Source organism: Delphinapterus leucas, chromosome 10, assembly GCF_059928025.1.
Source record: "Delphinapterus leucas isolate spDelLeu-1000000601 "Yukka" chromosome 10, BTC_Dleu_Yukka2, whole genome shotgun sequence".
NCBI classification, from domain to species: Eukaryota; Metazoa; Chordata; class Mammalia; order Artiodactyla; family Monodontidae; genus Delphinapterus; species Delphinapterus leucas.
The window spans coordinates 103,680,098-103,697,103 of NC_143138.1; the positions used below are offsets into that span (position 1 = coordinate 103,680,098).

The 17,006-nt window shown below is 53.1% G+C and overlaps 1 protein-coding gene across 2 annotated transcripts in view; it reads left to right on the forward strand.

Moving 5' to 3' along the window:
• The window catches only part of MGLL (monoglyceride lipase), a 104,033-nt gene that overhangs the window by 62,503 nt on the left and 24,524 nt on the right, over positions 1–17,006 (forward strand). For both annotated transcript variants that reach the window (XM_022562571.3, XM_022562568.3), the window contains exon 4: positions 15,728–15,864. In XM_022562571.3, the coding sequence (XP_022418279.1) occupies positions 15,728–15,864 (137 nt within the window). The remainder of the gene's footprint in view (positions 1–15,727; positions 15,865–17,006) is intronic.

The window sequence follows — 17,006 nt, forward strand, 5'->3', positions numbered from 1 at the left end:
ATGGGAAAGTGGGAGCACAGCATCTTGAAGCTCGATGGTAGCAGATATGGAGGCTGTGTCCTTACCTGCACAGATGGAGAGGCAAGGCCCAGAGAGGGCAAGTATCTTGCTCAAGGCCACCCAGCAGGCTGGGGACAGGATGGTGACTCGATTCCTGGCCCAGCGTCCCAGACCACCTGTGTGGCCTCCTTGTCCCTCGGAGGCTTCATCTACAGCAAACCCCAAAGAAAGAAGGGGCCTGAGTTTCACCAGGAAGCTGTGACGGTTCCACTTGCTTGGGCTGGGCTGGACTTGGTACCGGGCGGTCCGTTCCCACGGGCCTGTCAGTTGACCTGGGGAGGCTCTCTCGTTTGTGACCCACAGCCTCTGGCTCTTGTTGCTCCTTGCATCCTTGAGAGTCTGCTGTGAGCCTGCAGATGCAGGGATGAGATGAGGTGTCCTTGCCCCAGGAGCACTGTCTCTGGGGGGTGTGGTTCTCCAGGTAGAGCGTGGTCACCCTGTCATGGGCTGACACTGGAGCCGGGGACCCCAGAGGACAGTGAGAAATCAGGGGGTCTCCTGGGGGGGACAGGATGAGACAGGAGAGCTGAGCTCCACGAGGGGGCAGGGGAGTGTTCCAGAAGGAGCCCCGGAGCATGTGCAAGGCTGGACGTGCGTGGTGCCTTTGGAGGACAGAGGGCAGAGGCCTGGGACGCGACCTGGGTACTGACCCTTCCTCTGAGCCCCAGGCCATCGAAGGGCAGGAGCTGGAGAGGTGCCCAAGGAGCTCCCCGTTTCTGCTGAGCAGGAGGGGCAGGACCTTCTCGCACCCCGTGGTCCACTCGCTCGCAGGGGCGTCCCTGTCAGGGTCTAGAACAGGGCCCATCAGATTAGCAGACCACCTTCCTGGGAAAAATGAGGAGGCAGGAGGGCGGGGGCAGGAGCATGTCCCCGCTGGGCCCGAAGACCGGGAGCGTTTTGCAGACAGTGCTGGGCCAGAGGAGGCCGGGCGCTGCAGAGCATGGGGGTCGGGGAGAGTGTGAATCAGTGAGTCGGCTGGCAGGCTCCCCGGGAGGGGTGAGCGAGGGGCAGGGGCAGCCAGGGAAGGACCCTGAGGTTCTACCACCAGGGCAGGTGAGGGACGCAGCACGAGAGGCCTGGGCTGGAGGGGAGCTGTGGGGAAACATGGCAGTGGGACCTGGGAGCCCAGTGAGACGGGAAATTGCCCGGGCTGGACCAGGGAGGGGAACGGGTGGCTGCCGTCTGCACAGGGTGTGAGCAGCTTGGAGAGACTCGGGGCACATAGAACATCAGACGCTTGGAGGAAGTGGCCACGGGTATTTAGTTTTGGTTTTTCCCTGAAGGAGAATGAAGAAGACTTGCCTGTTGCAGCTGGACCCTGCTCCGTGTTGGCCACCCCCTGAGCCCCCTGGCTGTCTCCCGACCTTCTGGCTCCACCGCTGTCCCTCTTGCATTCCCCCTGATTTGTGCCCATCTGGGCCACCTCTGTCCCAGGCTCCTGGCTACTGAGTGTCCTGTTCTGGTTTTTTTAAATAAATGTATTCATTTTATTTATTTATTATTTTTGGCTGCACTGGGTCTTCGTTGCTGGCTGCACTGGGTCTTCGTTGCTGCTGCGCGCGGGCTCTCTCTAGTTGCGGCGAGCAGGGGCTGCTCTTTGTTGCCGTGCGCGGGCTTCTCATTGTGGTGGCTTCTCTTGTTGTGGAGCATGGGCTCTAGGCGTGCGGGCTCAGTAGTCAAGTCACGGGGGCTCAGTAGTTGTGGCTCACGGGCTCTAGAGCGCACGCTCAGTAGTTGTGGCGCACAGGCTTAGGTGCTCTGCAGCATGTGGGATCTTCCCGGACCAGGGCTTGAACCCGTGTCGCCTTCATTGGCTGGCGGATTCTTAACCACTGTGCCACCAGGGAAGGCCTCCTGTTCTGTTTAAACTCTGTTCTTTGCGTTTGCTGCAGAAAAGTCAAAGCCACTTTGTTAGCAGGGTAGGTGAAAGCAGGAGATTTCACAGCCAGTCTCGTAGGAGCTGGTGCCCTGTGCAGCCACTCCTTCCATGCTCCACAGCCGGTCCCTACGACAGGCGCCAAGGGGGCCGCTCTGGGTGAGGCTCAGGCCTCCTCGGCCTGAGTGGGGGCCACGTCGTAGAGGGGGGCAGACCCCGTGCTGGGACTGAAGCGTCCCCGGACAGGCTTTCCCGTTCCTGGAGTTGCCACCGCAAGGACGAAAGGCAGAGCATGGAAGAAGAGGAGCACCGTTTGCTGGGTGATGTTCGCTGCTTTCATCTGCGTTCTCGTTTAATCCTCCAGCACCTGCCGGCTAGAGTCAGGGCAGTTTTAACTGATGGGAGAAACAGGACCACAACAGGGAAGCGGTTGCCCGAGCTCACAGCCGAAACGCAGCAGGATTTGAACCCACACCTGCTTCCAAAGCTGTGTTCTTTCTTCTTCCAGAAACTCTGCCAGTCGAGGGGTTTACGGGGTCGAGGAAAACATGAGAGTCAGAACGTGGTCTATTTAATCTGTCTTCTAACAAAAATAAAGCTGACCTTAAGGACACGGAGAAAGTAGTTTAAAAAGGAAGTATCTGTAAAAGCCAGGTTAGGTCGGGCATTTGCCTGGTCGGGCATGGTGTCGCCCATCCCTTGGACATTGTATTAAATTTTTTTTAACATTAAACCTTTTCCTGAACTTTCAAGCTCTTGGGATTGCTGATCTTGTGGAGCTCTGTCCTTTGCCTCGAGCGTTGTTTGGAATTTGCCGAGCATCCTGTTTTTGTGTCACAGACTTCTATTCCTTGATCTCATCGCATCCTGGAGTTGCCGTTGTGAATGCCTCGCCCTGCCCCACAGCTGTTGCCTGTTTATAAGCCACGGGCACTTTCTGTATGTGTTCAGCTTTCATCGAGAGATCTGGGTGAAAGGTCTGGTAGCTCTGGGTGATTCTGCGTCACCCAGAGTCGCCCAGAGCCCTGCCTGCTCAAGAGACAGGAAAGGAACGTGATGTGTGGGAAGGGGTGGCTGATCGCACGGGGGAACTGGCCTCGCCCAGTCATCCTGCAGCTTGATACAAAAGGAAGATCATCTCGCTAGACACCACGAGCCATAGTTATGACACTCTTGGTCATGCTTCCTCTTATTTATGCAGTGGAGAGTAGGATGTTTTCAAATAAACCCTCTAAATATGAAATCCTGAGAATGCATTATTTCTGAAACGCTGCACCGTTAACAGCCTTTTAGCTGGTTATATTATAAAGCATGTTGTAACAGCTCAAAAAAAAAAATATCTGAGCCGAAATGTGTTTCCGTAGCCCATATGCTGAATTCTGGCATCTTTATACCTTTTTCAAGCTGTTGTCAATTAGTAGAGAAATTAATTTCTCTCTTTGTGTCCTTCGTACAGTCGAGCTTGTGCATGGATGCCGCAGGGAACTCCCTTTTCTCCTCCCATTGAGGGGAGCTCGTGCAGCAGGAGTTCAGGAGATGAAAGCGTGTTGGTCCAGGTGTCCATGATGGAAGCCTGGACCATCAGCAAACAGAAAAGGAGGAAATGGCTTTTGTTGAGGGAAACAAACTGTTTTCCAGGCCAGCAAGCTGTGATCTTGGACTTTCTGCCATATGCACTTTTTTTAGAGAGAGACAGACAGAAGCAGAACCTCCCGGATCACACGGTATTCCCCGAGAGGCAGCACGAAGGTCCTGTACAGCCTGCACCAAATCGCCTGTGAGCCCTTCGCCCTCCGAGTGTCCTTTTGTCCCACACTGTCTGCTCTTGGAGCCTCACAAGGGCGTTTTTAGCATCAGCGGACTGTGTCGGCTGATGTCTGAACGTGATTTTTGGTGGCCTTTTAGCTGAAGGATGCAGCTCCTCTACTTTTAACTTGTCTTTGGCCTCGTGTCCTTACACTTCAGTATAGAATGCTGTTGCTCATGGGACTTCTGCAACATGAAATCCCACGATTGGGGACTGTCCCAGGAGCGCGGAAAGCAAGCCAGACCTTCGTTAGAAACGGGCTTTGAAACCCCGATGGCTAAATTTTAAGTAGCGTGATCACGTTGCGGCCTAAGGTAGGGAGGATCTATGGGGATTCTGGCACCCTCGTTCCAAAAGAGCATTGAGGGGAACTCAGTGGAAGCAGAAACTACAGAACAGTCTCAGGGAAACCTGCTGGACCTGGAATGTGTGTGCTTTCTGTCACATCTCTTCTGGGGGCACCTGGTGTGGCCCAAGTAGTCACACAGCTGCTCCTGGCAGTGGGGGCTTCCACCTGGCTCAGCCCAGAGCCCTGGTTATCTTACGAACCATTGTTTGGGTCACTATGTGTTCTGTGGCTCTCTCCCTACCACAGGTAGAGAAATGAACTGCCTTTAAAAGAGGAGAGAAAAACATTTGATTACAAGTTCTTCAGACCGAAACAGTAGCTTTCCATAGGGTTTTTACCTGGAAGCAAAGTACCGTGATGGGAAGAAAGTGGGTTTGCTACCTCCTCTAATAAACAAAGAGCTGTAACTCCCGGTGTGGACAAGGACGTGAGGAAATTCAAATTTCTGTGCTTGGCTGGGGACAACGGAAATTCTCAAGTTGGAATGCATTTTTGGTTCTATGAATGGGGACTCCCCAAAATATTCATATCTTTTGATCTAGAAATCCCATCTTGGCAAGTTTATCCTGACAGTTCTATAAATATCTGTGAAAAGATGTTCATCTCAGTGTTATTTAGGATAGCAAACATTGCTGGCAACCTCAGTGCTCCACCATTGCAAGTAACGTGAGTTTGGATTTTTATCCCCCTGATGGGACATCATGCAGTCAGTATAAATCCCAAGTATAAATTTTGTGTGAAAGTGGGGGAAATATTACAGTCTTATGTGTTAAGTTGAAAATCAGCCCCCTGCCCCAGAGCCTAGCCAAGACCGGACACCCAACAGGTAATTGGGAAGCGTGTGTTCCAGTTGAAGTGGTCGGCTTTTACCTTCTTCCTGCAGCAGCCCCTACAGAGGACTCTTGTCAACTGCAGGACTGACCTCCCCAACCCCATCCTGACGTGTACCGCCTGGATGGGAGATGAGGGTGTTGACTGAACGAGGAGTCCGGTTGTACTCCCGGCTGCTCTGGCTGGAAAGCACTCCTGGCCACCTCCACCAGGACCCTCTGCCCCACTGGGAGGCCCATGGGTGCCCCAGCGTGAGCCTCTCGCCCGGCAGAGGACGCGGTGGCTTCGTCTTGTCTGCGAGAACTCAGGCTGGCTGGGAAGAGCCAGGAGGCCATGCCAGCCGGCCCTGACCCTGCCGAGGTAGCCCCCGGGCCACAGGCAGGACAGGGAATAGACAGTATGGTTTTATGGGTTGTTGAAAACATCGGTGGTGACAGTGGAGGCACCCCTCACAATCTGAGCTCTTTTTCTCCCGGTGATGTGTGCTGGAGGGTGTCCCAGGTCAGCTGGTCCAGTTCACTTTGGCCGCTCCGGAAATGAGACCAGACTTCCGTTGTGTTTACTCCTGCTTGGCGAGGGCAGGACTGGTTTGTTGCTTTAGAAAAAAAAATTGTTTGTTTGTTTGGCTGCACCGGGTCTTAGCTGTGGCGTGCGGGATCTTCAGTTGCTGCATGCGGGCTCTTAGTTGCGGCCGGCCTGTGGGCTCTAGTTCCCTGAGCAGGGATCGAACCCGGACCCCCTGACCACCAGGGAAGTCCCCGTTGCTTTTTTGTGGTTAATTTTTCATTTCCACAGCTAATATTTGCCGTCCACTTTGTGCCCAGCCCTGACCTGTGCACTTCACACAGGTGGTCTCGGTTCACGTTTCCCACAGTCCAGGGAGCGGGGGTGAGGAGACAGGGGCCCAGAGGAGCTGAAACCGTGCAGGAGGCTGCACCCTGCGGGGCCGGGTTAGGTCCAAGGACGTCTGACCCCAGAGCCGTCCCGTGACCCGCACTCGGGCTGCCCGACGCTTTCCTGGCTCCCCCAGAAATCGGCCGTGAACGTGTGTTACTTCTGTAATCAGAGGAGGGGTGCAGGGTTTTATTATTTAAGTAACATTTTAAATACAGGCCAACGGATCCAGGTGTTTTTCCTCTTTCCACATGGCACCTCCGCAATAGAAATTGTTTTCGACGCTGCCTAACGGAACGTTCCGTGATGGGGCTGGTGAGGCTGAGGACCTGCGTTTTGACGGTTTGCACTTTAGTGAATTTAAATTTGCCCCACGTGGCTGTGGCTGCCGCCCCTCCAGAGTCGCTGCCCCATGGCGTCTGGGGACCAGGCGCCCTCGTCTGGGGCCCCACCGCCACCCTCCTGCCTGCTCCCCCCGGGACCGAGCTCCACCCTCCGCAGGGAGCCGAGCCTCGCACCCAGATGGCCCATCTCTAACCCTTTCAAGGGAGGCCTGGGGTGGGGGTTGGTCGGGGCCAGCAGGACGCCCACGGTCCAGCCGATGGCCTTGGCACAAGGCCTCCTGCTGCCTTGTCTGTTGCTCTGACAACGCCAGAGGGTGGAGGATGCCTGAGGCCGGACTCCAGGCCCCCAGCCTCCACCCCACGCGGTGATCCCACGGGACCCCCACTGGCTCCTTAAGAAGCAGAGACTTGGGGTATATTTGCCCCTGCGTCTGCTTGAGGAATCAACAGGAAAGGTCCAGACTCCCGGAACTGCCGGCACGCCGACCTCACCCTCATCTCCTGATTTCATAGCCTCGTGTGCAGTAGTGATGCTGGTGCATAATTAACGCCGGGCTTGAGGATCGGGGATGCTTTCACTGTGTCCTGGGGGTAGCTGGTGTGTCCTGGAGTTGAAAACGGCAGGGAACACTGCCCAGAGAACGCAGGGCTGCTCTGGGTCCCCGCCTGCGTCCTCCCCTGACCAGCGATACAGTGAGCCGTTACTGAGTGCTTGCTGTGTGCTGCACTCAGGGCTGACCACCGTGCCTCACTCCCCCTGACTCCCCACGCACCCTGTGGAGTGGGGTCCACGAGCGCCCCTTTGTGCAGGCGGGGAGGCTGAGCCGGCCGAGGTGAAGTCACCTGCCCAAGCTCACAGGGAGGTGAGGTGGAGCTGACTCCTGACCTCCACGCTCAGCTCTGTCCTCCATATCCCGTCCTTCCCTGGTCCTCCTGGTCCTTAAATGGGGTGGTGACTCTTCCTCGAGATTTGCGCTGTTGTCATCAAACAGGAGGAGCCACGGGTCCAGGGGCTGGCACGGGGCGGGAGCTAATATGTGCTCCTCTTCTCGCCTTTGTAACATCTTAGCTGAATTTGAACTTGCAGTAGTGTTGTTTCAGTACCCAGGTGTGTAAGGGCCTGTCCCCTGCCGGGCCCTGCCGGGGCCTCAGTGTGCAGAGCTGGCCCTTTGTCAGGGGCGGAAGGGGCCGTTTCTCCTGCCCGCTCGCTCTGTGGTCGCTTCCATTGACTCTCTGTGGTTGAGAAACGCTGACCACCTTCTGTCTTTGCTGAAAGCTCTGGGGTCCTGACTTCAGCTGGTTTTAGTTGCTGGCATCTCCAAGGCTTTCAGAAAGTTCTGCTTCCTAAATATTAACAATACAGCGTCTCCCATCCTGGAGAAAGGGATCTGTGCTTCTTTCTAAAGCAGTTCACTTCACCATGGGTGATCTCCTTTGCTTTCTAAAAGTAGCATTTGTTGCAGTTTCAACAGAGGTTAAACGTGGGTTGCCCAGTTCTCATGTTTTTCTGTGGGTTGCAGAAGCTCCAAACAACTGTCAGGCGCCACATGGGAGCTTCTGTCGTCTGGTGGGGACTGAACAGACCTACCTTAATGTTTTGAGGAGAAAAGTTCTGTTAGATGTTAAATTTATTTTTAGTTAGAAGGAAACCAAGGCGAAAGCAAGCCATGATTATGCAGAGGAGAAATACAGGTTAGACATGCAGAAGAACCTCTGATGGGGAAGAGCCCTAAACACCACGACAACTTACGGGTTTTCTCCTCTGAGACTGTGTGGGGATGGAAGGGAGCGTTTGGTGAAGACCCACTACTTGCCGGGTGTGCTGCTCTGGTTCATTTATTCCAGCAGCTTTACGATGAGGTCAGGAGATGTCTCCTAGTTTTACAGATGGGCAAGTGACTAGCGGTAACTACCATCTTAAAATTTGTGTTTCATTCCCTTGCTTTTTTATTCTGTGCTTTAATCACATAGGTTTGGCTCTCTAAAAATAGATATAGTTTGCTTTTGCTTGTTTTTTCGTTTTCTTTTTTGATTTTTTTTTTTTAGCTTTCTATAAAATGGCTAAACTTGAATACCTTTCTTTTTTTCACTTTGTATTTTGTTTCTAAGTTTCCTACATGTAGCTTTCGTTTATTCATTTTTTTCACTACTGTAGAATAATCCCTTTAGCTGCAATGTGTCCATTCTCCAGCTGTGACAACAGGCTGTAGTGAAGGATGTTACCCCGCCTCCTATGGTGCCTGCACAGGAATTTCTCTTGGGTGTATGAATGCCTGGGGGTGGAACGGCTGGGTTGTAAAGTATGGAATTCCAACCTTGCGAGATGCCAGATAGGCTTCCAAAGTGGTTGTACCGGCTTCTCTCTGTGTAACATATACGGGCTAGTGGCGCCCTTTAAGTTTGGACACGGGAGCTCAATCAGGTCTCCTCCCGGCCCCTCACAGTGCTCTGTTACACCGGAGCTCGTCCAAGTGGCTTTATTCTCCCTCTGGGTCTGTGTGGCTGTGATTCCCACACGTGGCTCCTGCCCATCCAGTCCTGTGGTTCTTGAGGCCAGAGGCGCCACAGTGACCGTCTGTCTCGCTGGCCTGAACCGCACGTCCCACAGGAGTCCCCCTCCTCCTTCGTGCTGGCCTGTGCGCCGGCCAGGAATGCAGGGCCAGCCCCCCGCGGGATGGAAGGAAGTCCGTCCTCTTACTGGTCAGATTTTCCCAGGGAGACAAAGCCATGTCGCTAGAGCCTGGGTCAGGGAAATGCTGTCTGCTTGGAGCCTCCAAAGGAGCAGAGGCGAGAAATGAGAAATCTCTGTTTGTGCAGACCCCCCCAGTGGGGAGCGTGTGGTCCACAGTTAGGGCCCTGCTGTGGACCCCTCACCAGACAGGGCATGTGGCGATGCTTTTGCTGTGAAAATGGCAAAATTGGGAGCCTGGTACCCCAGCGTCTGGAGGAAACCATCTCATCGTTTAGACTTGCGGGCCTGGTGTGAATGCCTGCCTGTGTTTTCAGTCACACGCACCCATCTCTTCTGATTAAAACAGGAAGAACGTTTGAGGTAGATTTAGGGGTAGAATAGAAGAGCACAGAGGCAGCGTGTTGAGTCACCACCGTGTAGGGGGTGGGCTCTGGAATCAGACTTCCCTGGGTCAGATCCAGCCGTGCCGCGAGGCCCTGGTCTCCTTGTTGGCAAGGCAAGTGGCAGTAAAAGCACCAGATTTGGGGTCTGAAATCAGTGCTTGAGCCCTTGCTCGGCCTGTAACTCACCGGGAGGATGAGCTCCATCCAGTCTGTCCGAGGGTCAGTTTTGTCTGCTAGAAAATGGGGGAAAGAATCTCTAATTCATGGGGTTGTGAGGATCAAGTGAGTAGAACTGGTTCCCTAAGAAAAGGGAAGTCAGATGCTCATTTCTTCCTATTCCAGCTTTAACGGGATCATCAGCTTTCTGGATACTTCCTCACGATCTCTTTAGCACATGGTGGTGCCGTGGAAAGTTATTTTCAGGTAGAAATATTTTGTATGAGACAAAGAGACGGGGATTATTTCATCATTCAACAAAGAATTATTAACTACTTAACTGTGCACGGAATACGACGCTAGAGTGTTTTAAGGGTCCTTGGGATTGGTTTTAATCAGATGTGGTGAGACACACAGACACGGAAATGGCTGTCATGAGGGACAATTTATTATATTCACAATTCCCTAGAAAGGGGGCAGGGCACGCCATACAGGGCCACTCAGGGAAGCACCAGGGCTGGTCAGGAGGCAGAGGGAGTGGGGGGAGTGTAGATGGGAGCCGTTACTGCATTTTCTACGAGAAGGAATGGTGAGGCAGGCTGAGCAGGCTGAGGATTGGTTGGTTTGAATAACTTCAGTGGGCTCGCGGGCTCAGGGGCTGCCCTGCTTGTCCGGTACCTGGCCCTGGGTGACAAGGACAGCAGGAGGGTAGCCCAGAAAGTGAGAGGTGTGATGCAGGCTCTGGGCGGGTTGGTTTGCATGTGAAAGGCCAGCTCACAGGCCAGTTCTTTCCTGTCTCTAGAAATTCGCTAACCCTGGGAGCAGCGGTCCCTCCAGGGCCAGCTTTAACCAGATGGTAAAGCATCAAAATACAGAAACTAAAAAACACAGTACATAGCAGAATCAGGGCAAACAAAACAAAAATATGCTGGATTAAGGCCTGTGGCGCAGGGTTCTTTCTTTTAAAAAATATGAGGAAAAGGATTTTCATTGCAAATGCAGAACTGTTGCTCAGTGTACGTGGCGGGAAAGGAAATGTATCCATCAGTGTGGCCAGGGTGATGGAGATGAATCTCTGGTGAGTGGCCATTATGGAAATCCTGGCTACAGTTCATTTCAGCAGGTGTATAGCAGGCACCTGCCCCCCATGCCAGGCCATTGCGAGGAGCCCTGAGGAATGTGCAGAAGAACAGAATGGGATCCTCGATCCCGAGGTCAGCCCTGGCGGGTGTGGGGCACATGCGGGCCCAGCCTCCTCCCCGAGCCCATGGCAGACGTCACCAGTTTCCCACAGCGCAGTGCAGTGGGGGCCACCAGCCACCCATCAGAGCTTCTTGTCAGCCGGGCTCTAGGGCCCCTCGGTCCATGGGGGAGGAGTGGTGCTGGAGGAGAGGAGCGGGGGGAGCTCCGGTCAGCTCACCTGTGATAGAGACAAGACCTGGTTGAGGGGGAAGGGGAAACTTGCACCTGTGTGGAGGGAATTGACTCCGTGGAAGGATCAGGAGTGGCGATTGGCCTTGAAGGGTTTGCTCCTGGCTTGGTGCAGGGCTGAGGGCCCCGCAGCAGGGGGCTGCTGTATGAGAGGCGTAGCGGAAAAGCGTGGATGTGCTTTGAGGGACAGCGGGCGGGGAGGTGTGAGTGTGGTTCCGATTGTGCTTTCTAGTGAGGGAGCAGGACCAGTAGGAGCCTTTACCAGAGGCCCCGAAAACTGGGCTGGCACACGCGGACCGAGCTCTGAAACAGTGGAGACTCTGACCCCTGCAGGATCAGAGCAGCTTCCAGAGGGGTGCAGAGGGGGTTAGGGCAGCGGGGGGCTGGGTGGGAAGCTGTCGCCAGGGAAAAGGCGATGAGCGTCTCACCCCCTGCTAGTGGCGTAGGCATGCAAAGGAGCAGGCCGATCCAGGAGGCCGAGGACCTAGAAATCTGGAAGGGTTTGGGGACCAGCTCGACATAGGGTAGAATGAAGGTCAAAGATAGCAGGCCTGTTTTGAGCCTGAATGATTCAGAAGGTGAATGGAACCTGGGAGCAGAGCCACTTTGGAAGCTGTTTGAGGATCAACAGGACAGTCGGGGGATTCTTCTGACCAGGGGTTCACGAGGTGGATCTGCAGCTCTGGGAGGAACTTGCCAGAGCGGGGAGAGCGGGCAGGCGCGGGCGCGGGCGGGGCGCGGCGCACAGCGTGCGTCGCGGGGAGAGGCAGCCACGGGACAGTGGAGAGGAGCGCGGGAGGGCCTGCGGGGCGGCCGGGGCGGGTAGCACTGCAGCGCCCTCGTCATGGGGGCTGACTTGTGAGCAGGCAGGCCAGCAGAACCGAGCAGCCCTCCAAAAACAGGCCAGGCTCCAGTCTGGGGAACCTTCACATGGGATCGGGGGGGCGCCACAGTTCAGTGAGGTGATGAGGGACTTCTTCATAAATTCCACTAGAACAATTAAGAACCATTTAGGAACTTGATAGAGGTGGTTGAACAGCGTTGTGAATATACAAAATGCCATCGAATTGGCACACTTCACAATGGTTAACGTTGTGTTATGTGAACTTCACCTCGATTTTAAGAAGAAAAGAACCGTCAGGAAAGAGATCGTGTCTCATACCAGGTACCACGATAAGCTGCAGGTGGATCAAAGATTAACATGTAGAAAATGAAACCAAATCTGGAGATGATGGTGGCAATGGTTGCACAAAAGTGTGAATGTACTTGATGCCACTGAGCTGTGCACCTGAGAATGGTTAATGTAGGACTTCCTGGTTGTCCAGTGGTTAAGACTCAGCGCTTCCACTGCAGGGGGCATGGGTTTGATCCCTGGTCGGGGAACTAAGATCCCACATGCCGTGCGGCATGGCCAAAAAAAAAAAAAAAGGTTAATGTAAATTTTATGTTATGTATATGTTTTCCCCCCGCCCACAAGAAATGAAACCATAAAGGAACTCATAGAAAAAATGCTGAGTTCCTTTATACCCCTGGAGTAGAGAAGGCTTTTATAACTAAGAATCAAAACTCAGAAGCCATAAAAAGAAAAGATTGATAATTTTTAAGGGTTTTTTTTTTTAAAGCAACTAGTGCTCGAGCTGTTTTTTTTTTAAATGAATTTATTTTTTATTTATTTATTTTTGGCTGCATTGGGTCTTCGTTGCTGCGTGCGGGTTTTCTCTAGTTGCGGCGAGCGGGGGCTACTCTTCATTGTGGTGCGCGGGCTTCTCATTGCGGCGTCTTCTCCTGCTGCAGAGCACGGGCCCTAGGCGTGCAGGCTTCAGTAGTTGTGGCTCATGGGCTCTAGAGCACAGGCTCAGTAGTTGTGACGCATGAGCTTAGTTGTTCCACGGCATGTGGGATCCTCCGGGACCAGGGATCAAACCCGTGTCCCCTGCATTGGCAGGCGGATTCTTAACCAATGCAGCACAAGGGAAGTCCCAAGATTGATAAGTTTTTCAAATAAAAATCTTCTGTAGCTTAAACACAACATCAAGTCAAAGGACAAATGACCAGTTCATATACAAAGAGCTCTTAAATATCAAGAAATGCAAAACCCTGCAAGCAAAGACAGAAGTTCTCAGTTTACCAGAAAAGAAATACAAGTGACTCTTGAAATGTAAGGAGATGTTCGACCTATACTTTCTCCTCTGTCTTAAGGGCAAGAATACAAACACTGAACGACCTGCTTTGTTGGGAGGCTGCTAGATTCAACTCAGCACATCCCACGTGGACGGCAAGTGGGCGACTTCTACTGAAATGGCACCTGCATGCACCTTTCAACCAAACAACCTTGCCACCTAGACATACACCCTGAAGGCACACCTTCACAAAGATGGAATAAAACATTCCCAGTGATTCGTTACAGTCCGGTGTTTAATAAACGAGAGGTTGGATGTCACACAAATGGGTTTTGATGAGAGATGGCCAGAATAATCTGTACTCCACCCACACAGAGGAGCACTGCACAGCCCTAAGACAGAGGAAGAACTCTTGGCCTGTTTGTGATACGAAATAACCTCCAGAATACGTTAAAAGGGAAAAAAACTGGCACAGAATAGGGTGGGCCTGTAGCATGCTGCCTTCTATGTAAAAAAAAAAAAAAAAAAGATAATTATTTTTGCAAAAACAATTGCTTTGAAAGAAAAAACAGAGGATAGTCAAAATGATGAGCCATGGGGCGCGAGAGGGGAGAGGTAGAGGAGGCAGGAGCAGCAGCAAGATGTCCCTGGATGAATCTTTTTTTTTATTTTTCTAACTTTTGAGCCAGGTAAATGTTTACGTATTCACAAAAGAAAATGCAAAGTAAAACAGCAGAATCTATAGTTGTGAACAAATTTATTTCGAAACTAATGAATCTAATCGTATATCAAATTAGTAACATAAGCACACAGAGAAAATAACGATCACGTATTTGTAATAATTCGAACTTTAAACATAATACTCTGGGGCTTTCCTGGTGGCGCAGTGGTTAAGAATCCGCCTGCCAGTGCAGGGGACGTGGGTTTGAGCCCTGGTCGGGGAAGATCCCACATGCCGCGGAGCAGCTAAGCCCGTGCGCCACAACTACTGAGCCTGCGCTCTGGAGCCCATGAGCCACAACTGCTGAAGCCCGCGTGCCTAGAGTCCGTGCTCCACAACGAGAGAAGCCACCGCCATGAGAAGCCCGTGCACCGCAACGAAGAGTAGCCCCTGCTCGCCGCAACTAGAGAAAGCCCGCGCACAGCAACGAAGATCCAATGCAGCCAAAAATAAATAAATAAATAAATAAATATATCTTTTAAATGGCAGTATTAAACATAATACTCTGGCCATTTCACTACTGAACTGTTTTCCAAGGACGGCAGGTGGGGTAGGGGAGTATTGTTTAGTGGGTGTATCAGTCAGCTTGGGCTGCCATAACAAAGTACCCCAGGCTGAGTGACGTAAACGGTAGCAACTTATTTTCTGAAAGTTCTGGAGGCCGGAAGTCCAAGATGAAGGTGTCGACAGGGCTGGTTCCTCCTGAGGCCTCTCCCCAGGGCTTGCAGACGGGCGTCCCTCTGTGTGTGTCTGTGTCCTAATCTCCTTCTCTTACAAGGACACCAGTCAGATTGGTTTAGGGGCAAGGCCAGTGACCTCATTTTAACTTAATCACCTCTTTAAAGACCTGTCTCCAAATACAGTCATGTTCTGAGCTGTGGGGATTAGGACTTCAGCACGTGAAGGGAGTGGGGAAGGGGGATGCAGTTCAGCCTGCGCCAGGAGCATGAGGTTTTAGTCTGAGGAAGGTGGGAAGGTTCTGGGGGTGCGTATGGTGGCGACGGTTGTGCAGCAACGTGAACGTGCTCGATACTGCTGAGCTTGTACTGGAAGATGGCGAAGATGCTGTGTTACCACAATAAAAAAGATAAAAATGAGTTTAAGGGGACTGAGGGTGCCGCTGAGAGGGTGACAGAAGGCTGTGTGCGATGGGCACTCGTGGGGGACGGACAGTAGGAAACAGGAGTTCGGGGTCTGACCACACAGAGGGTTTCCGAGTGTGAGGTCTGGGCGGCCAGCCGTTCCAGCCGCTGTGAGCACCCCCTCCACTCTCCGTCCGTGAAGCGGGCGGCGTGGTCACTGCAGCTCTGGGCAGGTCCGCTTGCTGTGCTTCCGTGTGCTCTGGGAGCTCCTCCTTGTTGGCAATTTTCAAACCCTCACGTTGCGTGGTTTCTATGGCGACTGACGTCCCTCCGAGAGGGGAGCGTGGAGGGACCCTCAGAAAGAACGCAGGGAAGTGAACAGCACGGATATGGGACAGGCAGTACAATCCAGGAGGGAGGGAGCGTGACCTAGTTTTACGGCTGCTTCGCTGAGAAGGTTCTGGCAGGTGCACTTGACTGTCATGTCTGTCGCACTGTCTTCACCAAGAGCTGTAAAGGGAGGTGACAGGATGCAGCACTTTACCTGGTGAAAAGCTAACGCTTGGAAACACAACTGTGAGGGTCAAGGACTTGGGAAAGCCCAGGGAATTCCAAGCCTCATCCGTCTTGTTTCTGGCCACTTGGGGAGAAACGAGGCCTAGTGAGACTCCACGTGCCTGTCCTTTCTTTTTTCCTGGGATACGGCCACAAGGAAGGCATCCTGGCTGCGTGGACAGGCTTTGTGATGTTCACATCCTGGCTCATGACTTCTGGCTGTGTGATCTTCAGCACGTTCCTTAACCTCTCTGTGCTTCAACTTCCTAGTCTGTAAAATGGGGGAGAAGAGTTCCCACGGTCAAGAGTTCTTGGAAGGGCTTGGTGGGTCCTCCCTAAAGAGTGGCTCGTAATTCCGTGAGGAGACCCCTGGGCTTGGCAGGAGTCAGCCTCTGGTAACTGGTTCTGTTTCCTGTTCTCTCCCAGTCGGCCACGGGCAGAGCGAGGGGGAGAGGATGGTGGTGTCTGACTTCCAGGTTTTCATCAGGGACGTGTTGCAGCACGTGGACGTTGTGCAGAAGGACCACCCGGGGCTTCCCATCTTCCTCCTGGGCCACTCCATGGTGAGTAGACCACGGAAGAGCCCTCTAAGTCAAGCCGGGCCCCAGCCCCAGCCCTGCAGTGGGTGGAGGGTGAGGGTCCCGGGATGCAGGGGGCCGCCCTGCCTCTGGCCCCATCGCGCTCTGCCTGGGCAGCACGGCCCCCTCTGGGAGTTCCCAGACAATTTATGCTCAGGAAACGAGGGCCAGCATCTTGGAGGCAGCCCCAGAGAAGCTCACCTCCGCCCAAGGCGCCAGGAAGGTGCCACTTCATGGTGGGGCCCCAAGGGCACTTCTCCCTGCACGGCCGCGTCTCAGGGCAGGAGGGCCCCTCAGTCAGCCTGTGGAGAAACACAGGTCCTATGCGTCCTGCCCGTTTCAGAGTCACACAGTACACATGGGAATTAGGACGGGGTTCCAGAGGAAACAAGTCCTTAAAGGTCATTCCAAATCCCTTTCACCTTTTAAATACATTAAACCCCCTAAGGATCAGCCAACTCTAATGTATAAATCAGGGCTTCTCAAACTGGCAGCATCCAGGCCGGAGCTGCCTCTAGACCCCCTGCCCCAGTGGCTGGCAAAGAACGTTTTGAGCTGCTTGGTTTTGAAATCTGGGTGACTTTTCCCTCCCTTCCAGCCCGGTCACTGTCGGGCTCTGTTCCTGCGCGTCTGTTACCTGCCTGGCCCTCGTCAGCGTGTGTGGTGTCAGCCCTTGGTTCAGGTCACCTTCAGCTTCAAGTAGCCAAGGCCGCACGCCTTCAGCACCACCCACGCTCACTAACTATTTTTCTTGGAACCTAAATTTCTGGGACCTTTACTGAACCAGGAAAACAAGAAAAGTGTAGCAGTCTCTTATTATCAGCAGATTTTTTCAGATCTCGTGTTAAGGCTGACGGAATGGGTGAGTTGGGAGTCTGCCAGCTTTGGGCTTGAAATGAAATAGAAACATGTTATTGTTTAACTTGCAGCCCACAAGCAGGAACCTTATTTAGATCTCCCTGAAATGTTTGCTGTTGGAAAACCCGGAGAAAAAAACATGTGAAAGCAAGTAATTGCAGGTCTAGTTTATCCAACATTTGAGGGTGTCTATTCCAAGGTACCGTCCTTGGGGCTCTGGGCCGGGACTGCAGCCCAGCAGGAGACCCGCGATGGGGCGGTTAAGAGCC